Source organism: Rhincodon typus, chromosome 34, assembly GCF_021869965.1.
Source record: "Rhincodon typus isolate 14 chromosome 34, sRhiTyp1.1, whole genome shotgun sequence".
Lineage (NCBI taxonomy): Eukaryota > Metazoa > Chordata > Chondrichthyes > Orectolobiformes > Rhincodontidae > Rhincodon > Rhincodon typus.
Window position 1 is genome coordinate 7,427,418 of NC_063365.1, and position 21,174 is coordinate 7,448,591.

Below are 21,174 nucleotides of genomic sequence, written 5' to 3' on the forward strand. Positions count from 1 at the left end.
AGAAAGCCACTGGCCCAGATAGAGTCCCGGCCATGCGCTCAGATCCTGCACAGATCAGCTGGCAGTTGTATTTGCAGATATCTTTAACCTCTCCTTACTATGATGTGAGGTTCCCACCTGCTTCAAGAAGATCATTATCATCGTGATGCCAAAGAAAAATCGGGCAATGTGCCTTAATGACTACCATCCAGTGGCTCTGACACCCATTATAAAGTCCTTCGAGAGGTTGGTAATGGCACACATCAACTCCAGCCTCCCAGATTGCCTTGACCCACTACAATTCGCTTACTGTCACAATAGATTCATAGCAAATGTCATCTCCCTTCCCCACACTCATCCCTGGAACTTCTGGAAAACAAGGACACCTCTGTCAGACTCTTATTTATTGACTTTAGCTCCACCTTCAACATCATAATTCCAATCAAACTCACCTCCAACCTCCAAGACCTAGGACTCTGCTCCCTACTCTGCAACTGGATCCTTGACTTCCTGACGTGTAGACCGCAATCAGTAAGGATAGGGAATAACACCTCTTCCAACATAATCCTCAACACCGGTGCCCTGCAAAGCTGCATACTCAGCACCTTAGCCCTCATACACTCATGACTGTGTGGTCAAAATCAGCTCTAGCTCCAGTTACAAGTTTGCTGATGACACCACCATGGTTGGTCAGATCTCAAACAATGCAAGTCAGAGTAAAGGAAAGAGATAGAGAGCATAGAGGCAAAGACGAACAATCTCTCCCTCGACTTCAGGAAGCAGAGTGGAGGACACGTGCCGTCTGTACCAGTAGTGCTGAGATGGAGATGGTCAAGAGCTTCAAACTCCTAGAAGGAAATATCACAAACAATCTGTCCTGGTCCATCCACATTGATGCTACAGTCAAGAAAGCACACCCATGCTTCTACTTCCTCAGGAGGCTAAGGAAATTCGGCATGTCCACAATGACTCTTACCGATTTTTATATATGCACCACCGAAAGCATCTCATCAAGACGCATCACAGCTTGGTACGGCAACTGCTTTTCCCAAGTCTGCAAGAAATTACAGGGAGTTGTGAACACAGCCCAGTTCATCATGAAAACCAACCTTCCTTCCATTGATTCCATCTACACTTCCTGCTGCCTCAGGAAAGCAACCAACATAATCAAGGACTGCACCCACCCAGGTTACAGTCTCTTCTGCCTTCTTCCATTGGGCAGAAGATACAAAAGTTTGAAAACATGTTCAACAGATTCAAGAACAGCTTTTTCCATGTTGTTATCAGATTTATGAGTTGATATATATTAGAGTTGATGCTTCTCTGTAGCTGTAACGCTATATTCTGCATTCTGTTCTGTTACTCTGATGTAGTTATGTAAGGTATGATTTGCCTGGATAGCACGCATTACAATACTTTTCACTGTATCGCAGTATATGTGACAGTAATAAATCAAGCCAAATCAAATCAATACAAGTTATAGGCCTTAGACATGGCTCAGCTCTGAGTTAAAAGATCGTGAGGGCAAATGTCACTAAAAGATTGACATCCGGTCCAGTACAATAATGAGGGAGAGTTGTATCAGAGGGAAAACAGTACAGTCACATCCTTGTATTTCAGTTGAACATTATGTCCTCTCACTGGATGTAAAAGGCCCCATGACAATCTTTCAAAGAATGGAAAGGATGCTAGTGTCCAGGCCAATATTTATACTTAACCAACATTTGCTCATTTGCTGCTTACCAAGGGCTGGTGTCTGCAAATTGGTTGCCACACACAACAGCGACTACATTTCAACAAGGACTTACTTAGTTGCAAAATGCTTTGGTCTGTAAAAGACATTATATAAATGCAGATCGCTCTCTGAGTTGAAGCGGATCCGATTGCAGTTTTTACACAATCCTATTGAAATGTTTGTTTTAGACACCTGGTATTACTGCAAAAAAACCACTTTAGACAAATGTAGCTGTACAAACATCACTGATACATGTAAAACAGCTATAGAGCCAATGAAAAGGAAACATCTTCAACCATGACCTGAGGTGCATGGTAGTTCTCGGTGAGTAGTACACAGAAGAATAGGTAACTGTCCTGGCTCATGAGTCGCTGTTTTATAGTTCACACACCAGTTCAGCTCAACATTCTCAATCTGGTTATTTTTCTCGGCTTTTACTTGTTTCTTTGGGTGGGGATCCTCCACCCAGGCAACTGGCCTTGCAGCTATGTTTGGGTTTTGCACACAGGCAGTGGCCTTTTGATGTCGGCTGTGAGCACAACATGGCAGGAAAGAGAAGCAATCGTTCTTGAAGGTTTCATTCATGAAGGTGTAGACAATGGGATTATTGAAAGAGTTGAAGAAGCCTATTGCTTGCACAATGGCGATGATCATGTTGACGGTGACGTCATCGTATTTCTCATCCAACTTATCTGCGAAAACAGAACTCAGTCAACATTGAAGAGGTCACGACTTTGGTGAGAAAGTGACTCCAGTCCTGCACTGTGTGGCTGCCTATTAATTACGTGAGGCATTAAGTGGCAGGATAACCAGTTGTAGCGATGGAAATAACATTTCGATAGACCAAGGCAGAAATAGACTGCCATTTCCTAATGAAGATACACCTATGTAGCAAAGTGACTTTGGCAGCATCACTTATACCCAACAAAAGAGAGGGAACATGCATTTTTCAGGAAACCAATCTTCGCTTTCCAACTTTTCATTGCATGCTACTTTGTATGCATTAGCACATATAATCCAGATTTAGCTGCGTTATGATGCTGGCCAAATACGAGTCCCTCCTGCTCAATTTTCTTTGCCCATTGATCTAGCCCATAGACGTATTCCCCTTTCACATGAAAACTGTTTAGTTGCCATCCTCATTCCTGGCTTCCAAGCATTGAACTTGTGCCCCTCAATCCCTCGCTTAAGCCCTTAACTCAGCAAGCGTGGGCTTGCAGCACTTTTGTTGATACATAACGTTTTGATTTGAAGTGTTTATAAAGTGCAGCTCAAAGCTGGGGTGACAGCCAGCCAGCTGATTATACACAGGCCATCTGTTCACATTCTCTCCCTGGAAATTGTATGGCTGTACCCAAGGGATTGGGGAAACTGAACCTGGTGTGTCCTTCACTATTCCACAGGTTTGTGATGGGAAAGGGACAAATACTGGGAGGTTAGGTCCATGGATTTGCCAAATGAGATTTTAGCACACAGCCTAACAGCCTCCTGTGATGGCTGCCCTCTCCCAGCATAAGGTAGGCCGAAGGATTTTTTTTTAACGGATTCGGGGATAGTGTGGGAACACTGACGATCATTAGACTGGTAAAGCCACATGTTTGGTGCAGTGATAGAAGACTCAATGAAAGAAGAGTGATGAGTGTATTAAAGGTGGTACTACCCAATGGTGGAGACACTAAAGTCTCAGTTGGCCAGTAAAAGAACTTAAATCCGCTCCTCTCAGTAAGTCTTTCTCTTTGCTAACATTCTCCTCCCATGAAGACAATCAAACTTTACTTCCACTCCTCTGATAAATCATTCAGTCCATCATTATTCAAGTTTCAACAGAAAGGGCCTGAGACCCAATGTGGCATCTTTACTGAGCCCTGCCCAGGTGAGCAATGGATGGAATCCAATGGATTCAGGTCTGCTTTTCTCCTTTAGTAATCTCAGGGCTGTGGAGATATTTTCCCTGGAGTGCCAGAGGCTGAGGAGTGACCTTATAGAGGTTTGTAAAATCATGACGGACATAGATAGGGTAAATAACCAAGGTCTTTTCCCCAGGGTAGGGGAGTCCAAAATTTGAGGGCATAGGTTTAAGGTAAGAGGGGAAAGATTTAAAAGGGACCTGAGGGGTAACTTTATCACGCAGAGGGTGGTGCGTGGATGGAAATGAGCTGCCAAAGGAGGTGGTGGAGGCTGGTACATTTACAATATTTAAAAGGCATTTGGATGGGTACATGAGACAACAAGGTGCAGAGCTGGATGAACACAGCAGGCCAAGCAGCATCATAGGAGCAGAAAGGCTGACGTTTCGGGCCTAGACCTTTCATCAGAAAAGGGGGAGGGGAAGGGGGTTCTGAAATAAATAGGGAGAGAGTGGGAGGCGGATAGAAGAGGGATAGAGAAGAGGATAGGTGGAGAGGAAACAAACAGGTCGAAGAGGCGGGGATGGAGCCAGTAAAGGTGAGTGTAGGTGGGGAGTTAGGGAGGGGATAGGTCAGTCCAGGGAGAGGACGGACAGGTCAAGGGGGCTGGATGAGGTTAGTAGGTAGGATTGGGGGTGCGGCTTGAGGTGGGAGGAGGGGATAGGTGGAAGGAAGAACAGGTTAGGGAGGCAGGGACGAGCTGGACTGGTTTTGGGATGCGGTAGGGGGAGGGGAGATTTTGAAGCTACATGAATGGGAAGAGTTTAGAGGAATATGGGCCAACTGTTGGCAAATAGGACTAGACATAATTTGGTAGATATCTGATTGGCATCGACAATTTGGACCAAAGGGTCTGTTTGTATGCTGCACATCTCCATGACTCTATAACTCCAATCACCCAAAACCACTCCAAATGAGATCAAGCAACTCATCACAGATCCAAGTGTTAAATTAGATTTTGAGCATCTGTCCTAATATCACTTTGATGGTTCAGCATTAAATTATTTTTAATTATGGGTCTTGCCAAAAGCCCTGAGATATTTAATTACATTAACTTAACATGACATAGTTGTTGTTGCTGAGAGTTTAGCAAAGTAAATGCATTAAAGGTGAAAGGAGAATGAAAGAGTTACTTACTGAATTCAAACAGAATATACACCACATGGAATGGGGCCCAACATATAGTGAAGAGCGCAACAACAGTTATCATTATAACAACAGCACGTTTCTTCTTTCTGTAGAAAAAGATCAAACAACATCAGTACGTGAAAGAGTATATTGAATCTATTATCAAACAAACATACATATAATTTCACATATTTAGTCTTATATCTTCTGCATACACTACATTTTACAGGGGGAAAAATAAATAATTAAAAATGTTTAACGTATCAAATGAGTTATGAAATGATCTACTTAATGCCAGGAAATTATCAACAAATTTGCCTCCACTTAACTCCAAGGAACTGGGCCTCATGGTGCATTAGTACTATACCAACAGATCACCAAACTGCAGGAGGAAGCTGCATCTGCACTGTTGTTACTAGGTTGTCAAAGGGCTTAAGTTTAATCTCAAAAAATATTGGTTCTGTGAATTTTCTGCAGCCATCCTTAAGTTTCTCAAAGCAGAGCAGTTAATGGTTGCTAAGTGTAGGCAATTTTGTGGTCTTATTATTGTTGTCATCAGTTCAAGTAAGCTTTCCTAATGTATGTCACTGAGTGTAAGAGTTTGATGAGCCCGAGTTGATCTTATGATCCACAAAGCCTGTCAGCTTACTGTAGTGATTGGAACCAGGTGGATCTCATTTACCATGAGATCCTCGATTGGGGTTGTTAACCTGGGCCAATCAGGGAGCCTTGGCTGACAGACATAAACAGGGGATTCAGAGACATAGGTCAGAGTCCATGTACTAACCACATGTGAAAAGGAGTCACTTGGTGACAGGGTACTGGCCTCTGTACAGTTATTTCACTTACCCACTACAGTGTTGTATTTCTATGTAATTCTATCCAATCAAGCCTAAGTTTAATTCTGAAGAAGTGTCACCAGACCTAAAACGTTAACTCTGATTTCTCTCGACAGGTGCTGCCAGACCTGCTGAGTTTTTAATAGCAATTTCTCTTCTTGTTGTCAGAGTTTAATTAACTATGATGTAATCATACCATTTGTGATATTTCCAATGAATTTTATCTTAAATGAAAAGCTATCACAAATTATTTTTCTGAATTTAATAATATCAGGTAAAAGTATCTCAAAAGCCAATTCAAATTTCTCTTTATTAATAACATGTTTTATGATTATTGCTACACATGTTATCAGGAATGTCACAGGGTCAGTCCTATTCTGATAGCTGAATCCAGTTGGACACAAGTATGCCTCAGTATTATTGGGGTAAGCAACAGCTTCCACTCCTGATTCATTCAATTCAGAAGATGCGATTTTTCCAGAATCTAAGAATTCCTGGAAGATTAGTACCAGCGCATCTATTATCTCTGTAGCTCCATCCTTTAAAATCCTCGGTTGCATCACAGCTTGGTACAGCAACGGCTCTGCCCAGGATCATAAGAAACTACAGAATGTTGTGAACACAGCCCAGACTATCACGCAAGCCAACCTCCCACAACCCCACCCCCATCCCATCGACTCCATCTACACTTCTCATTGCTGCAGAAAGGCACCCGACATTATCAAAGAACCCTCCCACGCTGGTTATACTCTCTTCCAATCTCTTCCTCAGGCAGAAGACTCAAAAGATTATACATACTAATAGGTCCAAGAACAGCTTCTTCCCTGCCACTATTAGACTGCTGAATGGACTTCTCAAATTTCAAATCTAATGTTGATCTTGCTTTTGTACACCTCCTGTGCAGCTGTAACCCTGTCTGCCTCGCTCTGTCTAATCAACCTATGATCTGTTTGTCCTTGTATGTTATAATCTGCCTGTACTGCATGCAAAACAAAACATTTCACCGTACTTAGGTACATGAGACGACAATGAATCAAATCAAACCAATCAGGTCCAGGGGATCTATTCGCCTTTAACCCATTAGTTTCCCTAGTAATATTTCTCTAGTGAGTGCTATTGTATTTATCTTCTCCCCTATTCTTGTCACTTGAGTATTTAGCACTTTTGAAATGCTATTAGTGTTGTCTTGAAGACTGATGCGAGGTATTTATTCAATTCCTCTGCCATTTCCTGGTTTCTCACTATAATTCCCCCAGCCTCATTCTCAAAGGGCTTCATGTTCATTTTCACCACTTTCTTCCTTTTTATATGTTTAAAGAAGCTCTTGCTGTCTGTTTCAATATTACTTGCCAGTCTACATGCATAGCCTATTTTCTTCCTTGTTATTGTTGTTTTGGTCATATTTTAATGGTTTTTAGAGTTCTCCCAATCCTCTGGTTAATCATTAATCTTTGCCACATTCTTTAACTTTGTTGATTGGCCCTCATTGGTTTACCTCTTCACAGAATCCTTCTTCCTTACTGGGACGTATCTTTGTTTCTTTTCAAACTATTTTCTTAAACGTCTGCCGTCAATCATCTTTTCTCCTAAGCCTCTTTCTCGGTCCACTCCAGTCAACTCTGCACTCACTCCTTTACAATTACCCTTATTTAAGTTCAGTACTGTTATCTCCAACCCAAGTTTCTCGCCATCAAACTGAATGTTAAATTCTACCATGTTTTCTAGTGGATCTTTTACTTTGAGATCAAAGTCATTACACATCGTCTGATTCACGGTTGGATCTGTAACTTATTATTCTTGGAAACTGTCCTTTTTACACTCTGTAAATAATTCTTTATAGCTTTCTCTGCCAATCTGACCATCTCAATCTACATGAAGATTAAAGTTATCCATGACTAATGTATTGCCTTTATTACATGCACTCATTATCTCTTGATATATTCTCTAACCCACTACATAGCTACCATTAGGGAACCTATAACCTACTCCAACCAGTATCTTCTTGGTCTTTTTACTTCTTACCTTCAGCCATATGGATTCTACGTCTTCAGGTTCAAGACCGTACCTTGCTATTGTACCTATTCTATCCTGTACCAATAACGTTATTCCATGACATTTTCCTACCTGCCTGTCCTTTTGAAAATTCACATATACCTGAACTGTTAGTACCCACGTTTCACCCCCTTGTCACTGTCTCTGTGGCTAGAACGGTGTGACCATTAGCGTCTATTTGCCCTGTCATTTTTTTCTCGTCTTTCTTTTCCTCTTCTGCCAGTGGCCTGGCGCAGTGCAGGGGCAGCCAGTGGCCTGGCGCAGTGCAGGGGCAGCCAGTGGCCTGGAGTTGGGACTGCAGCCAGTAGTGGAATGGGGTGGCCAGTGGGCCAGAGTGGGGACTGTGGCCAGCAGCCCAGAGCAGAGTGGGGGTAGCTAGTGGCCTAGAGTGGAGTGGGGATAGCCAGGGGCCTGGAGCGGAGTGGGGACGGTCAGTGGCCTGGAGCGGAGTGGGGATAGCCAGGGACCTGGAGCGGAGTGGGGATGGTCAGCGGCCTGGAGCGGAGTGGGGACGGCCAGTGACCAGGAGCGGAGTGGGGACGGTCAGTGGCCTGGAGCGGAGTGAGGACGGCCAGTGACCTGGAGCGGAGTGGGGATGGCCAGTGACCTGGAGCGGAGTGGGGACAGTCAGTGGCCTGGAATGAAGATGGCTAATGGCTGAGAACCAGTGACGCCTGGTGGAAGCTCTTGTAGAAAGACTATAATGTTTATTTTTTTAGCTTTACTTCTTATTTTCCTAACTTGTACTTATACTATACATATTTGTGATGTAATGTAACATTATTCCTTGTTTTCTCTATTTTTGATACCTAAGATCTGTATCTGGATACTTTGTACCTAAGATGGTGCCATGTGTTGGTGATATTGTTCACTTTTCACTGTACTCCTGTTTTTGTAACTTGTACACATCACAATAAACTTAATTCTACTTCTAAATTCAACTCATTTGTTGTGTTTGAATACTACGTGCATTTAAAATGCTTACCTTGTAATCTTGGACATTTCCCTTTGATTCAGGGCATTGAGAAAGGAGTTATCCCCTACACGTTTCTTGATCCAGAGCTCAAAAACAATTCTGCTGTAAAGAAAGAGTATTACCAACTGTGGCAGCAGGAAGAGGGCCACAAGAATGAAAACAGCGTAGGATTGTCGGAGTGAAGCAGAGTTCCAGCATTCGAGGCAGGAAACATAACGACGGTCATAGAGAAAATCGTACTTCACCTGTGAATACAAAGCACTGCCAGTTATTTTTAAAGCAGCTGCTTCTTGTTGAATAAGCTAACACTTAAATCTATCTGACCAAAACATTATTATTTGCACAGAATGTGAGGCGATAATTTTATTTCAGCTCTGATTTTACAGCAGTGAGATTCCACATTGTGAATTTTGCCAGTTAGCTAACCAACTCGTACCTACCCACTATCTAAGTGCTTTCTGATCTATTACTGACTCCTCACCTGGGCAATGCCTCAAATTTAAAATAAATATAACTGAATTCATATTTTATATTTAATGCATCAGAAGTGTCTCAAGGCACTTGATGGGAGTGTCATTAAGCAAAATTTGACAGCGAGCCACATAAGAGAATTACATCAGATACCAAAAGCAGTAGTTTTTCTTCACATATTCATCCTTGGGCTATAGGCATCACTGGTAAGGTCAGAATGTGTTGCTCATCCCTAATTGCCCTAGTGAAAGCGCTAATGAGCTGCCTAGTGCCACTAACTCACTTCTCATTTCTACTCACTTCTCAGACCGTTGCTGTCCATCTGGTATCAGTAAACCCGCAGGGCTGTTAGAGAGGGAGGGACGGCCAACAATTTGACCTGGCAACAGTGAAGGAGGAGCAGCGATATCCACCCCTTTCAACTCAGGGAAGCTGGTGGTGCACTGGGAATGTCACCCTGCCAGTAATGCAGAGCCGCAGTCTCATGGTCTGGGGCATGAGTTTGAACCGCACCATAGCAGATGGTTGAAATTTGAGTTCAATAAAATCTGGCATTAAAGCATAGTTAAGACAATGTCCACTGTCAATTCTTATGAAAACCTATCTGCCTCACTACTCTCCTTCAGGGAAGGAAATCTGTCATCGCTATCTGATCTGGTTTTACGTGTAACTCAAAGCAGAGTGGTTGACTTAACAGCAGTTCAAGTACAGTAGGCAACACTAGCCTTGCCTGTGTGGGTTTCCTCCCACAGTCCAAAGATGTGCAGGTTAGGTGGATTGGCCATGTTAAATTGCCCATACTATGCAGGGATGTGCAGGCTAGGTGAGGAATGTAGGGTTATAGGGATAGGGTCAGTGTGGACTCTCAGTGGGCCAATTGGCTTGCTTCTATGCTTTGGGATGACAAGGGCAGCAGATACATGGGAACACCTGCACTGGTACATTCCCCTCTAAGCCTCTCACCATCCTGACTTGGAATTATATTCCTGCTCATTCGCTGTGAATGAGTCAAAATCCTGGAACTCCTTCCATAACAACACAGTGAGCGTACCTGCAGCACTAGGAGTGCAGTGGTTCAAAAAGGTGGCTCACTACCACCTTCTCAAAGGCAATAGGGGTGGGTAATAAATGCTGACCCAGACAGTGACACCTGTATCCTATGAAAGAATTAAAAGTGTGTTTCGAGGTCAGGATGAAGAGTAACTTGGGAAATAACTTTCAAGTGATTGGGGCTGCTGCCTTCACATTCTCAGCGGTAAAGATCATAGGCTGAAGTGTACTTTCAAAGTATAGAGAAAGATGTTGAAAGGTATAAGGAGGAAATTCCAGAGCTTAGGGCTTTGGCAACAAAAAACATAGCCCCCAGTGGGGAAGGGATTACAATCAGCGATCGTCAGAACTTGAATATGCAGAGATCTTGGAAAGCTGTTGGGCCACTGAGGTTTTGGGAAAAAAGGATGAGAACTTTAAAATTGAGCCAGGTATTGGTCAGTAAGCACAAGGATGAATGGGGGTTCAAGTACAGACAGTGGAATTTTGGATGAACTCAAGTTTATGGAGGATGGAAGTTGCAGGCCACCCAGGAAAACATTGGGATATTCAAGTCTAAAATAAGAAAACACATGGTTGAGGTTTCTAAAGCAGAGAATAACTGTTTTGCATTCTCAACAAAACAGGATGCTCATGAGAGTTCATTGTCTGTTTAAAAGGGAACTAAACAGACAGGTGTCTTAGAAATTTAAGGAACAGAGAGTGACCAAGTGGGGTGAGTTGCGCACAGTCACAAGGGGGAGATGGACGCTCTTAGTATTGGGGCAGAAGTGTGATCCGAACTGTATGGAATAGAACAAATGTAACAAGGTTACATTGCAGGTTAGTTCAGCCTCAGACCAGTGCCAGGGAGTGAGATAGAGTCAGTGGCTAGGCAACAGAGTTTGTGGTTGAGGTCTGAAGGCATGGCTTCAATCTTCTCTATATTTAGTCAAAGTACATTTCTGATCATCCAGTACCAGAAGTTATATGAGTAGTGTAACAAACTAGAGACAGTGGATGGATCAAGCGATCATAGTGACGTACTCAGCGTACATAATGTTGTTCTTTGATGGTGTCACTAAGGCGTAGAATGGAGATAAATGTTAGAACAGAATGGGAAGAAATTCTCCACCTTATGCTCAAGTAAAATTTAGTCTCTTCTGTTGATCTGTATAACCTCCTCCGGCCTCTAATACTTTGCCATATCTACACATCTTCATTCAGTCCTCCTCTGCATCTCCTATCGTAACTGCTCCACCTTTGATATGCCATCAGCTGCATGGATCCTAAGCTCTGGAATCTCCTCCTTAAACCTTTCTTGCTCATTATCTCTCTCCCCTCCTTTAAGTCACTCCTTAAAACCGACCTCTTTGACCAAGACTTTTCTCACATACCCTGATGTCTCTTTCTGCACTCCATGCCAAATTGTGTTTGTTTATACTCTTGTGAGGCACCTAGGGATGTTTTAACAAGATTAAAGATGCTATAAAATACAAAATCTGGGCCATTAACTGACCAATCTTTCATATATATCCATATCCTGAATGCTGAATTTTACACAACAGTTAATGACTCCTCTATCTTAAGATGAAATGACCGGTACAGATGTGATTGGCCAAAGGGAATTTGTGCTGTGCTGTAGATCTCTGATCTTTTCAAAACATTCTGCAGAATGTCTGAAAAGGGGGATCAAGTTGGAATCATGCCCATGTGATCTGGTTGCCAAAGAGAAGAAACTATTGAAATGTTGAAAAAAAAAGTCACATATTCTTAAGATTCGTATCCCTGGAATGTAGAAGGAGGCCAATCGGTCCATTGAGTCTGCACTGACCCTCTGAAGAGCATTCCACCCCATCCCCATAACCCCACATGGGGTTGTAAACCATGGCTAACCCATACATGGCCTGGATACTACCAGGCAATTTTTACCATTGCCAAACCACCTAACCTACACATCTTTGGACTGTGGGAGGAAACCAGAACACCCAAAGGAAATCCATGCAGACACAGAGAGAACATGCAAAGTTCAGACAGACAGTCGCCCGAGGCTGGAATCAAACCTGGATCCCTGGAGCTGTGAGGGAGCAGTGCTACCCACTGAGCTACAGTGTCGTACAGACTTTCAAAGCAAAATGACAGCAGAGAAAACTGCCTTGTCTAATAAGTAGGCACAACGCTGACAGGAGTTAGTTTTATGTTCAAAATAAAACAAAACAGACAGGACGCTTGGCACTGATGAAACAAGACATAGTCATCTATATAGGTCTTGCTGGTGAAAACTGCATCTCAATAACTCGGCCTGAGTAGAATGGTTTTTGTGTCCTAGCATGATGGGGGAAGCGAGCCTGCTTGAGACTGGAAATTATAGTTCTTTGGAACTGTTCCTGTAATACTACATACCTCACAGAGACGTGTGATACAAGACAATAGGATTTAAAAGACATATCTCAATTGCATGAATTAGTTAATGAGAAAGTACCTTTCCTTTAGTTTGATATGTAAGTTGCATGCTAAGTAATGTTTGATTTATGTTGACTGAAGTTTGTTTGATACAGTAAGAAGTCTTAAAGCAGTTTTCTCATTGCGTCCTTTACTTTGGTATACAAGTTGCCTGCTAAGTAATGTTTAATTTATGTTGACTTAAGTTTGTTTGATACAGTAAGAAGTCTTAAAGCAGTTTTCTCTATGTTTCACTGGAAAATTCTGCTTTTGAGTTACTAGACTCTCATTACTTGTATTTCAAATTGAATCAATGAATCCAGAATGTTTTATTTTGAATAATACATTAATATAAAGTAAATGAGAGAACTTACCTCAAGTTGTTGAACATACAGCATAGGAGATCCAACAATTACAGCCACTGACCATGCAAATCCTGGCAATGAAAAGTAAGTTAGCATTCCTTATCCTAAACTCATTTCCAATCAAATTATAGAGACAAAACAGATGTAATCACTGGAGGATGGCACAGAGGGAGAGTTTAGTTCTGCTGTTTTTACTGTGATGCACAGTTTCAAGTGATTCCTTGAGCTAATCCTGCCTTTCTCATAGATAGCAAGTGTCTGAGAATTGGGACTATAATTTACAGAAACTGCATGGTTGAGGTTCTAGTTGCTTATCCCTAATATCAACACAATCTGGGAGCAAATGGCCATAAAAGTGCAAAAAAAACAGGGAATTTTAGACACTAAGCCTAAACCCACTTATGTTTGCCTCTTCCATGATCTTGTACCTGAATCTCGCCTCATTTCTGTCAGCTCGCCATTCTCCCCTCCTTTTTTTTTGCCTTTTCACTCACACCAAGAGAAGGGAGAGAGAGAAATGTTTTCAGTTTGCAGGCTCTGGTCATCTCTGGCTGCTCTGCATTTAGAGATGTATAACAAACTGTAGCTGGCTGAAGTGGAGAGCTGTTACCAGGCAGTCCTCTTTAAACTTAAGAATGCACAGGGCTACTCAAATTGATTATGTTTTCATCTCAATATGCCAACACTGACATTCTCCTAGATAATCAAAATGTTCACCACTTGATTTGTCTAAGTTGCAAAAGGCAATTGGTATCTTAGCTATATAGTTGTCCAACTTCCATTGCCTGAAATTAAAAATATTTGGTCCCTTACACCAACCTCCAGTCCAGAGTGTCTCTGCCAGACCAACCTGCTGTTTCTGAGCTTGTTTATGTCTTCTACAAAGCTTTTACACAACACCATGGCATCACCTTCTGCCTGGAGGTGAGTCATTGCCTGATAATCAGGAGGACACTTGCGATGCAGTGTCTGAGCTTGGAGACCCGGGTTCAAGTCCCACCTGCTCCCAAAGCATGTCAAAACATTTCTGAACAGGTTAGAAAATATCTACAAACGAAGCTCAGTCTCACAGTGTCTCCCTGTGGTGACGCTGACCCTGGCTAAAGGGATAAGTAGTCTGAGGACCACTGTCCCTGCGTAGCAAACGCCTCCAATTGGCTGAGACTGATGGTAAGACACAGCCATATGTTGCTTGGCTGTGTTAAAAAGTTAATCACCTATTGTGTTGGGGATTAGAGTCACAACAGATTTCATTTATGGGTGGTTTAGTGGTTCAGCACTGCTGCCTCATAGTGCAAGGGACCCGGGCTCGATTCCAGCTTTGGATGATTTCCATGTGGAGTTTGCAAGTTCTCCCCGTATCTGCGTGAGTTTCCTCCAGTTGCTCTGGTTACCTCCCATGATGTGCAGGTTAGGTGGATTGGCCATGCTAAATTGCCCATAGTGTCCAGGGGTGTGTAGGTTAGATGGATTAGCAATGGGAAATGCAGAATGACGGGGATAGGGTGGGGAGCCAGGGTATGGGTGGGATGCTCTTTGAAGTGAAGGTGTAGACTCAATTGGCCAAATGGCCTCTTTCTGCACTGTAGGGATTCCATGATTCTGATCCCTGATATCCTGCTAAAATAGATTAAGATGGAAAGTCTCTGAGCTGGTGGAGGGTGCAGCTGAAGTTTCAATGGTTTCTGAGCTGGTGTTCTCAGGTGCTGACCTAGTTGGGCAGCTATGTAGGTGCTGCTCATGCCTGGATAAGACAGTCGAGACTATCAATGTGCAATAGGATTGGAAACTTGAGCATCTTTACACTGGGCTGGCTGACACAGAGCTTTTAGCAGCCCCACATGAGCACTCTGCCCATGTCCAGGCTCTTCTCCTACCTCTGTTATGGGCATCACTGGAAAGCCCGGGATTTGTTGCACATCCCCAATGCCTCTTGAACTGACTGGTTGTCTATGTCATTTCAGAGAGCAGTTAAAGGTCAACCACATTGATGGGAGTCCGGTGTCACATGTAGGCCAGACCAGGTAAGACAGCAGATTTCCTTGCCTAAAGGACATCAGTGAACCAGATAGGTTTGACTGATAATTGAGAATGGTTACATAGTCACCATTAGACTGGCTTTTCATTTCCCACTTAGTTAGTGGTGTCTGGATTAACAGTCCAGCTACATTACCACTATGTCACCAACTCCCTCAGTGTAGGTTTTAGATCCAATGAGTCAAAAGGAGGGACAGAGCGAGAAGGAAGTGGACGGAAGAGATGTTAGTGGAGACGGAGGAGCGGGTGATATGGTGGGGTGTTCCCAGTTGTAACACGGAGGGCAAGAAGGGTTAGTAGCTTGGATGATGGAGCGGCTCCAGGTCATTGCATGGAGATGCTGCACAAAATAGGGAGCTTTGGTGATTGAAATGACTGCTCGAAGGCCAATATCCTGTCACCACGACACCCTTTATTTACACATGCATAGCACATGATACTGACCCAGCTAGCGCAGAGCCAGCTCCTAGAGTGAGCAGAACCCCTGACGCTCCTACTTATATCTGTCAGCCAGGGCTCCCTGATTGGACCACATTAACAGTCTCGATTAGGGAACTCAAATTCTATGAAGTCCATCTGGCTGACCTCATTCCAATCACTACAGTGAACTTACTGCGCTGGGGCAGGGTTAGAATGACTGTGACGTAGTGGAGAGAAGATGGCAGTACTTATGCTGTAGGGCAGAGGTGATCATTGACCTTCTTCCTGCACTGCTGGACATTTTGCTTTGCCTGAGAGACAGCACTGGCCAGGGTTGCTATCTTGGAAAGGACTGCCTGGGCCGAGTGGAGTGGTTTCCCAGTCTGCTGGTCACCTGCTGCTCCACCAGCACCTCCAAGTCCCTATTCAAAAAGCAGAGTGCAAGCTTTCCCTTCCAGGCCATTTCGTCAATGACAACCACAAGCATCACAGTGAGACGTGCAGTTCCTGTGGGCAGTACGGTGGCTCAGCAGGTAGCACTTCTGCCTCACAGTGCCAATGACCCGGGTTTGATACCACCCTTCAATGACGGTCTGTGTGGAGTTTGCACATACTCTCTGTGTCTGCGTGAGTTTCTGCTGATGCTCCAGTTTCCTCCCACAGTCCAAAGATGTGTAGGTTAGATGGAGTAGCCATTGGAAATGCAGGGTTACAGGGATAGGGTGGGGAGTGGGTCTGGATGGGATGCGCTTCGGAGGGTCGGTTAGGACTCGATGGGCTGAATGGCCTGCTTCCACACTGTAAGGATCCTATGATTCTATGAGTTGGTGTTTCAACATGGCACCAGCAACAAGAACCTCACCAGTTCCTGTCAGTGGGCAACACTCCTACCTCTCCTGCTGCATGATCGCATGAACTAAAGACCAAAGAGAACAGTGTATAATGAACGAGCTGAACATCAGACTATAGCAAATCATACGGGGTACAGACAGGTAAATGGTAGTTGTCTTTTCCCTAGGATGGGGGATTTCAAGACTGAGGGGCACATTTTTGAGAAGAGAGTTTTAGAAAAGACATGAGGGGAAATGTTTTTACGCAGAGAGTGGTTCGCATGTGGAATGAACTTCCTGAGGGAGTGGTGGATGTGGGTACAGTTACAACATTTAAAAGACATTTTGATAAGTACATGAATAGGAAAGTTTTGGAGGGATATGGGCCAGGAGCAGGCAGGTGGGACTAGTTTAGTTTGGGATTATGGACTGGTTAGACCGAAGGGTCTGTTTCCGTGCTGTATGACTGTATGAGAAAATTCAACTGAGACCATGGCAGACCACGTATCTCCGCAAAGAAAACACTTTGCCAAAAAAAATTCAATCCAATGTCTCCAATCGACAGCACTTTTAATTTTTTCACCGGTCTTGGCACACGTACAGATGTTGTTGGCAGCGCAGCCTAACTCTGTTACAATCGGTTGGCCCCAACATTGCCTCCAATTTTCTTACCGGCTTTCAAGATTCCTTGGCGGGCGATTTCCAGAACTGGAAGTCAACTCTATGATTGCCATAGTGACGTCAATCGTCATGCGAGGAACATGGGAGCAGCGCAGGTCAGAGGGAACGTTTGCATGGTCGTACAATGAGAGAGAATGAATGTGGCTCATCAGTCCTTCAGCTTATCATGGGCATCCTTCTATTAGATTTCCTATACCACCAGCAAGAGTGGCTGACAATTTCTCTACAATTGGTGCTTCAGGCTATCTGGAATTGACTCATTGTGATTTCACTGTAACTGAATTTAAATTCCACTGGGTAACCGTGATGGGAATTGAACTCCAGCACCAGAGCAGTAGGCTAATCACTCGCCCAATGACATTACTACCACGTCATCATCTTCTGCATTATTAAGATATGTAGTAGACCTACCGAGCATTTTATACGCTCTTGTGTTCAGATAATGCCTTCTCAGTGGGTGCACTATCCCTTCATAACGCTCCACTGCTATACACATCATTGTTAAGATGCAGCTCACCACAGCTGTTGTCTGCACAAAAGGAACCATCTTGCAGGCAAAAGTCCCTGGAAATTAGAAATCATATGAAAATTTGAAGAAAATATCAACAGTACATCTGTCAACCAATATTAAACCACTTGGTATTGTAAGATTTAATTAGATGGGATGTTCAGCTCTTAACTGACTAGAAAGAGGTGCATTCAACAGGGCAAAATCCCTCTAATCATTTAGACCTGTATTCCATGTAGCACAGAGATCTAAACTTCTACAAATTTACTGGCTGTAAAGAGCATAAACAATGTAAGTTAATATGCAAAACAAGATGGATTGATTTCCTCAAGGCTGTAACAGCAGGAGGTTTAAATTGCATCAATTTTTCCCTCTCAATAACAGCTAATATTTCTTTCAGATCTACCCCATGGGTGATGTCCCAAAGGGAAATCTTAGGTGTTCCCTTTAGCAAAGCCCTTTACTTTCAGTCTTTAAAATAAAGATGACTCATGCTTTTTCACTATTTGATGTGAAATACTGTTTCTAACCTTTTTTTTAACTGTGAGAGGTAGTTCTTTAGCACTGCCACACTCTATCCCCTGAGTTATGTTGCGTAATTGGAGGCAGATAAGGTGAATGTTTGGAATTGATGGGCCCTTGGCAGTATGGATTTGAAGTTGGCTAAAAGATGGGAAACAGAGGGTCGATAAGAGATGGGCATTTCTCAGACTGCGGTGTTCCCCAGGGATCAGTGTTGGGACTCTTGCTTTAGGTATGGGTACGGGGAGAAAGCAGGAGGTTGGCACAAGATGCTGCGTTAACGAGCTGGGAACACGCACAATGAATCAAATGCTTCCGCAAGAGCTTCTGCTAAAAGCAAACCCCCTCAAATTCTCCTGAAACGCCAACAAACTGTTTCTCTGCTACATAGTGTGAGCTAAGTTTGATTTTGGCCAATTGTACATTCAACTTAATTTTCCTTGGCTCAAAAAGTCTTCAGCAGGGAAGGACTGTCAAAGATATGGCAGGGGGCCAAGGGATCATGTGGTGTGAGGTTAGTGCTCCCACCTCTGAGCCAGGAGGTCTGGGTTCAAGTCCCACCTGCTCTACAGGTGTGTCATAACATCTTCAAACAGGTTGATTTGAAAACATCTATGACCAACAGCCAAGGCAATGATTTCCCATTTTTGTATGTGCAAAGGTTAAAATTAACTGACCTGGAGTCTTCCCTTCCCCCGGTGCTTGCAACCTGAAAGTAAAACACAAAAGCCCTCTGCCCAGTTCCATCATCTCATTCCTCAAACCTTCTTCCTCAAGCTTCAACCTATTGTTTGGGCCTTTGCAAAACCCACTGAGGCACACTGCAGACTCCTGCTTAGGCAACTACTGAAAAAGACATGTGGAACGGCCCCGAGTTTTGTCAGGACGAAAAATCTCGCCCCAATAAACAGTCAAATTCCATACCTTTCTGGTTGTTGAATGTAACGGTATTCACTATTTCAGAATCACAGCAGCGTTGTGGTGTAGAAGGGGGCCATTTGATTCATTGTGCATGTTCCCAGCTCATTAACAGAGCATCGCTTGTGCTAACCTCCTGCTTTCTTCCCGTACCCATACCCAAAGCAAGAGTCCCAACACCGTTCCCTGGGGAATACCGCAGTCTGAGAAATGCCCATCTATTACCTACCCTCTGATTCCTATTTTTTAGCCAACTTCAAATCCATACTGCCAAGGGCCCATCAATTCCAAACATTTCTAATTACTAACCAACCAGTCATGTGGCACCATATCAAATGCTTTCTGAAATATACAACATCCACAGCACAACCTGTGCAACGTTCCACTGCCTCTGTCATCTCGTAAAAGTGGACAAAGTCAAATATCACACGACACCAGGCTATAGTCCAACAGGTTTATTTGAAATCACAAGCTTTCAGAGAGCACCCCCTTCGTCAGGTGCAGTAAGAGGAGAGCGCACAGACACAGAGTTTATAGGCAGAGAGATGAAGGACAGAGAGATCAAAGGATCATATAACTGGTGTGAGTGGAGTGAACAAACCTAATATCACTGATTGACTGCCTCCTGTTGAATCTTCATTCATTCACACATTCCTGCATTCTAGAAATTGCAGAAGCAGGGTATGGAGAGCTCTGTTAGAAAAGTGACGCAAGTTTCGATTGATTAAGATGCACATTCCAAAATCTGTTTCATGTCACTGCTCCAATATAATTAAAGGTTTCATGAGTGTCTGCCTAACTTTCCAAATGTCAATCAGGCAGAGCGCTAGGAATATACAAAAGGTGACATCTCAGGTCAGACAGTGAATCATAGGTGTGACGCCTTGTCCAGAATCTGTCTCAGAGTTTTCACCTGGAATCAAGCTGGTTTATTCCGAAAGCAGGAATTTATAAAATGTCGCACAGACTGACTGTGACTACAAATTGTGTGTTTCTTGAACAAAATAGAATTTATCTGAAAATAAACAAACATTTTGGATAAAATTATTCACCTCATAGATTTATGTGTGTGTGTGTGTGCACGCATGCGCGTATGTGCTTCACAGTGTGTGTGAGTGTGAGAGAACATATATGTGGAAGAGAGTACGTGTGTGAGAGTGTGTGTGTGTGTGTGTGTGTGCGCGTGCGCGTGTGTGTGTCTGTCTGTCTGTTTATGTGTGTGTGTGTGTGTGAGAGAGTGTGTGGTAGGATTATTGGACTATAGCCTGGTGTCATGTAATATCTGACCTCGTTAACGAACTCAGTCAAATTTGCCAGACATGACCTGCCTTTGACAAAGACATGTTGACTGTCTAGAGTTAACTTGGTTTTCTCTGTGTATATTTACCTTATACCGTATCATGGCTTCCATCAGTTTTCCTAGTATTGATGCCAATTATTAATATTTTGATGTGATATTTTAATAAAATCAAATTATGAACCATACCTGGCAGATGAACAAGAAACTAAGTCTGTTAATTTAGCAATGTGCATTACATTGTGATATAACAGTGTATAAGGCTGACACAAGGCTCTGCTCCCCCCTCTAAATGAAAAACAATACTAAACAAATGATTCATGAGCGTTACAGGTCTTTGAGTATTCTATAAAAACTGCAGGAATTCACTTATTCAAACGAATAACTTGTTACATTTTCTATACTTGCATGTAGAACTGAAGAACAAATCATTTTCCAAGCACAAAATCCTTTGAATTTTGTAGCTATTCCAGAAAGTAAAAAGATTACAGAATTGTTCAGTTAAAAAAAAATTGAAAACTGTCACAATCAGATTTCTGAGACTTGGTGAGTGCTGGGATTAACTCTGCATCTCCTTAAACAATGTGATTCAAGGATCAAGAAACAAATAATGGAAGACTAAGAAGGAGGGAAGAGGCAGCTATTGCTGGTACAGAAAGACAATTAAACAGAGGGTTGAGAAGATTGGATTAAGAGAGATGAAAGAGACAAAATAGAAAAGAAGCATGATATAAAACTTGTATCAGAGATAGTAGGAACTGCAGATGCTGGAGAATCTGAGATAACAAGGTGCAGAGCTGGATGAACACAGCAGGCCAAGCAGCATCAGATGAGCAGGAAAGCTGACGTTTCGGGCCTAGACCCTTCATCAGAAATGAGGGAGGGGAAGGGGGTTCTGAAATAAATAGGGAGAGAGGGGGAGGCGGAAAGAAGGTGGATAGAGGAGAGGATAGGTGGAGAGGAAACGGACAGGTCAAAGAGGCGGGGATGGAGCCAGTAAAGGTGAGTGTAGGTGGGGAGGTAGGGAGGAGATAGGTC

The 21,174-nt window shown here is 43.2% G+C and overlaps 1 protein-coding gene across 1 annotated transcript in view; it reads right to left on the bottom strand.

The window, feature by feature from the left end:
- Positions 1-2,005: 2,005 nt before the first annotated feature.
- LOC109938422 (pyroglutamylated RF-amide peptide receptor) overlaps positions 2,006-21,174 on the bottom strand; it is a 56,171-nt gene continuing 37,002 nt past the window's right edge. Inside the window, exons 2-6 of the mRNA XM_048616398.1 lie at positions 17,303-17,455; positions 12,933-12,994; positions 8,626-8,861; positions 4,759-4,856; positions 2,006-2,406 (exon numbers count right to left, since the gene is read on the bottom strand). Coding sequence (XP_048472355.1) covers positions 2,006-2,406; positions 4,759-4,856; positions 8,626-8,861; positions 12,933-12,994; positions 17,303-17,455 — 950 coding nt within the window. The remainder of the gene's footprint in view (positions 2,407-4,758; positions 4,857-8,625; positions 8,862-12,932; positions 12,995-17,302; positions 17,456-21,174) is intronic.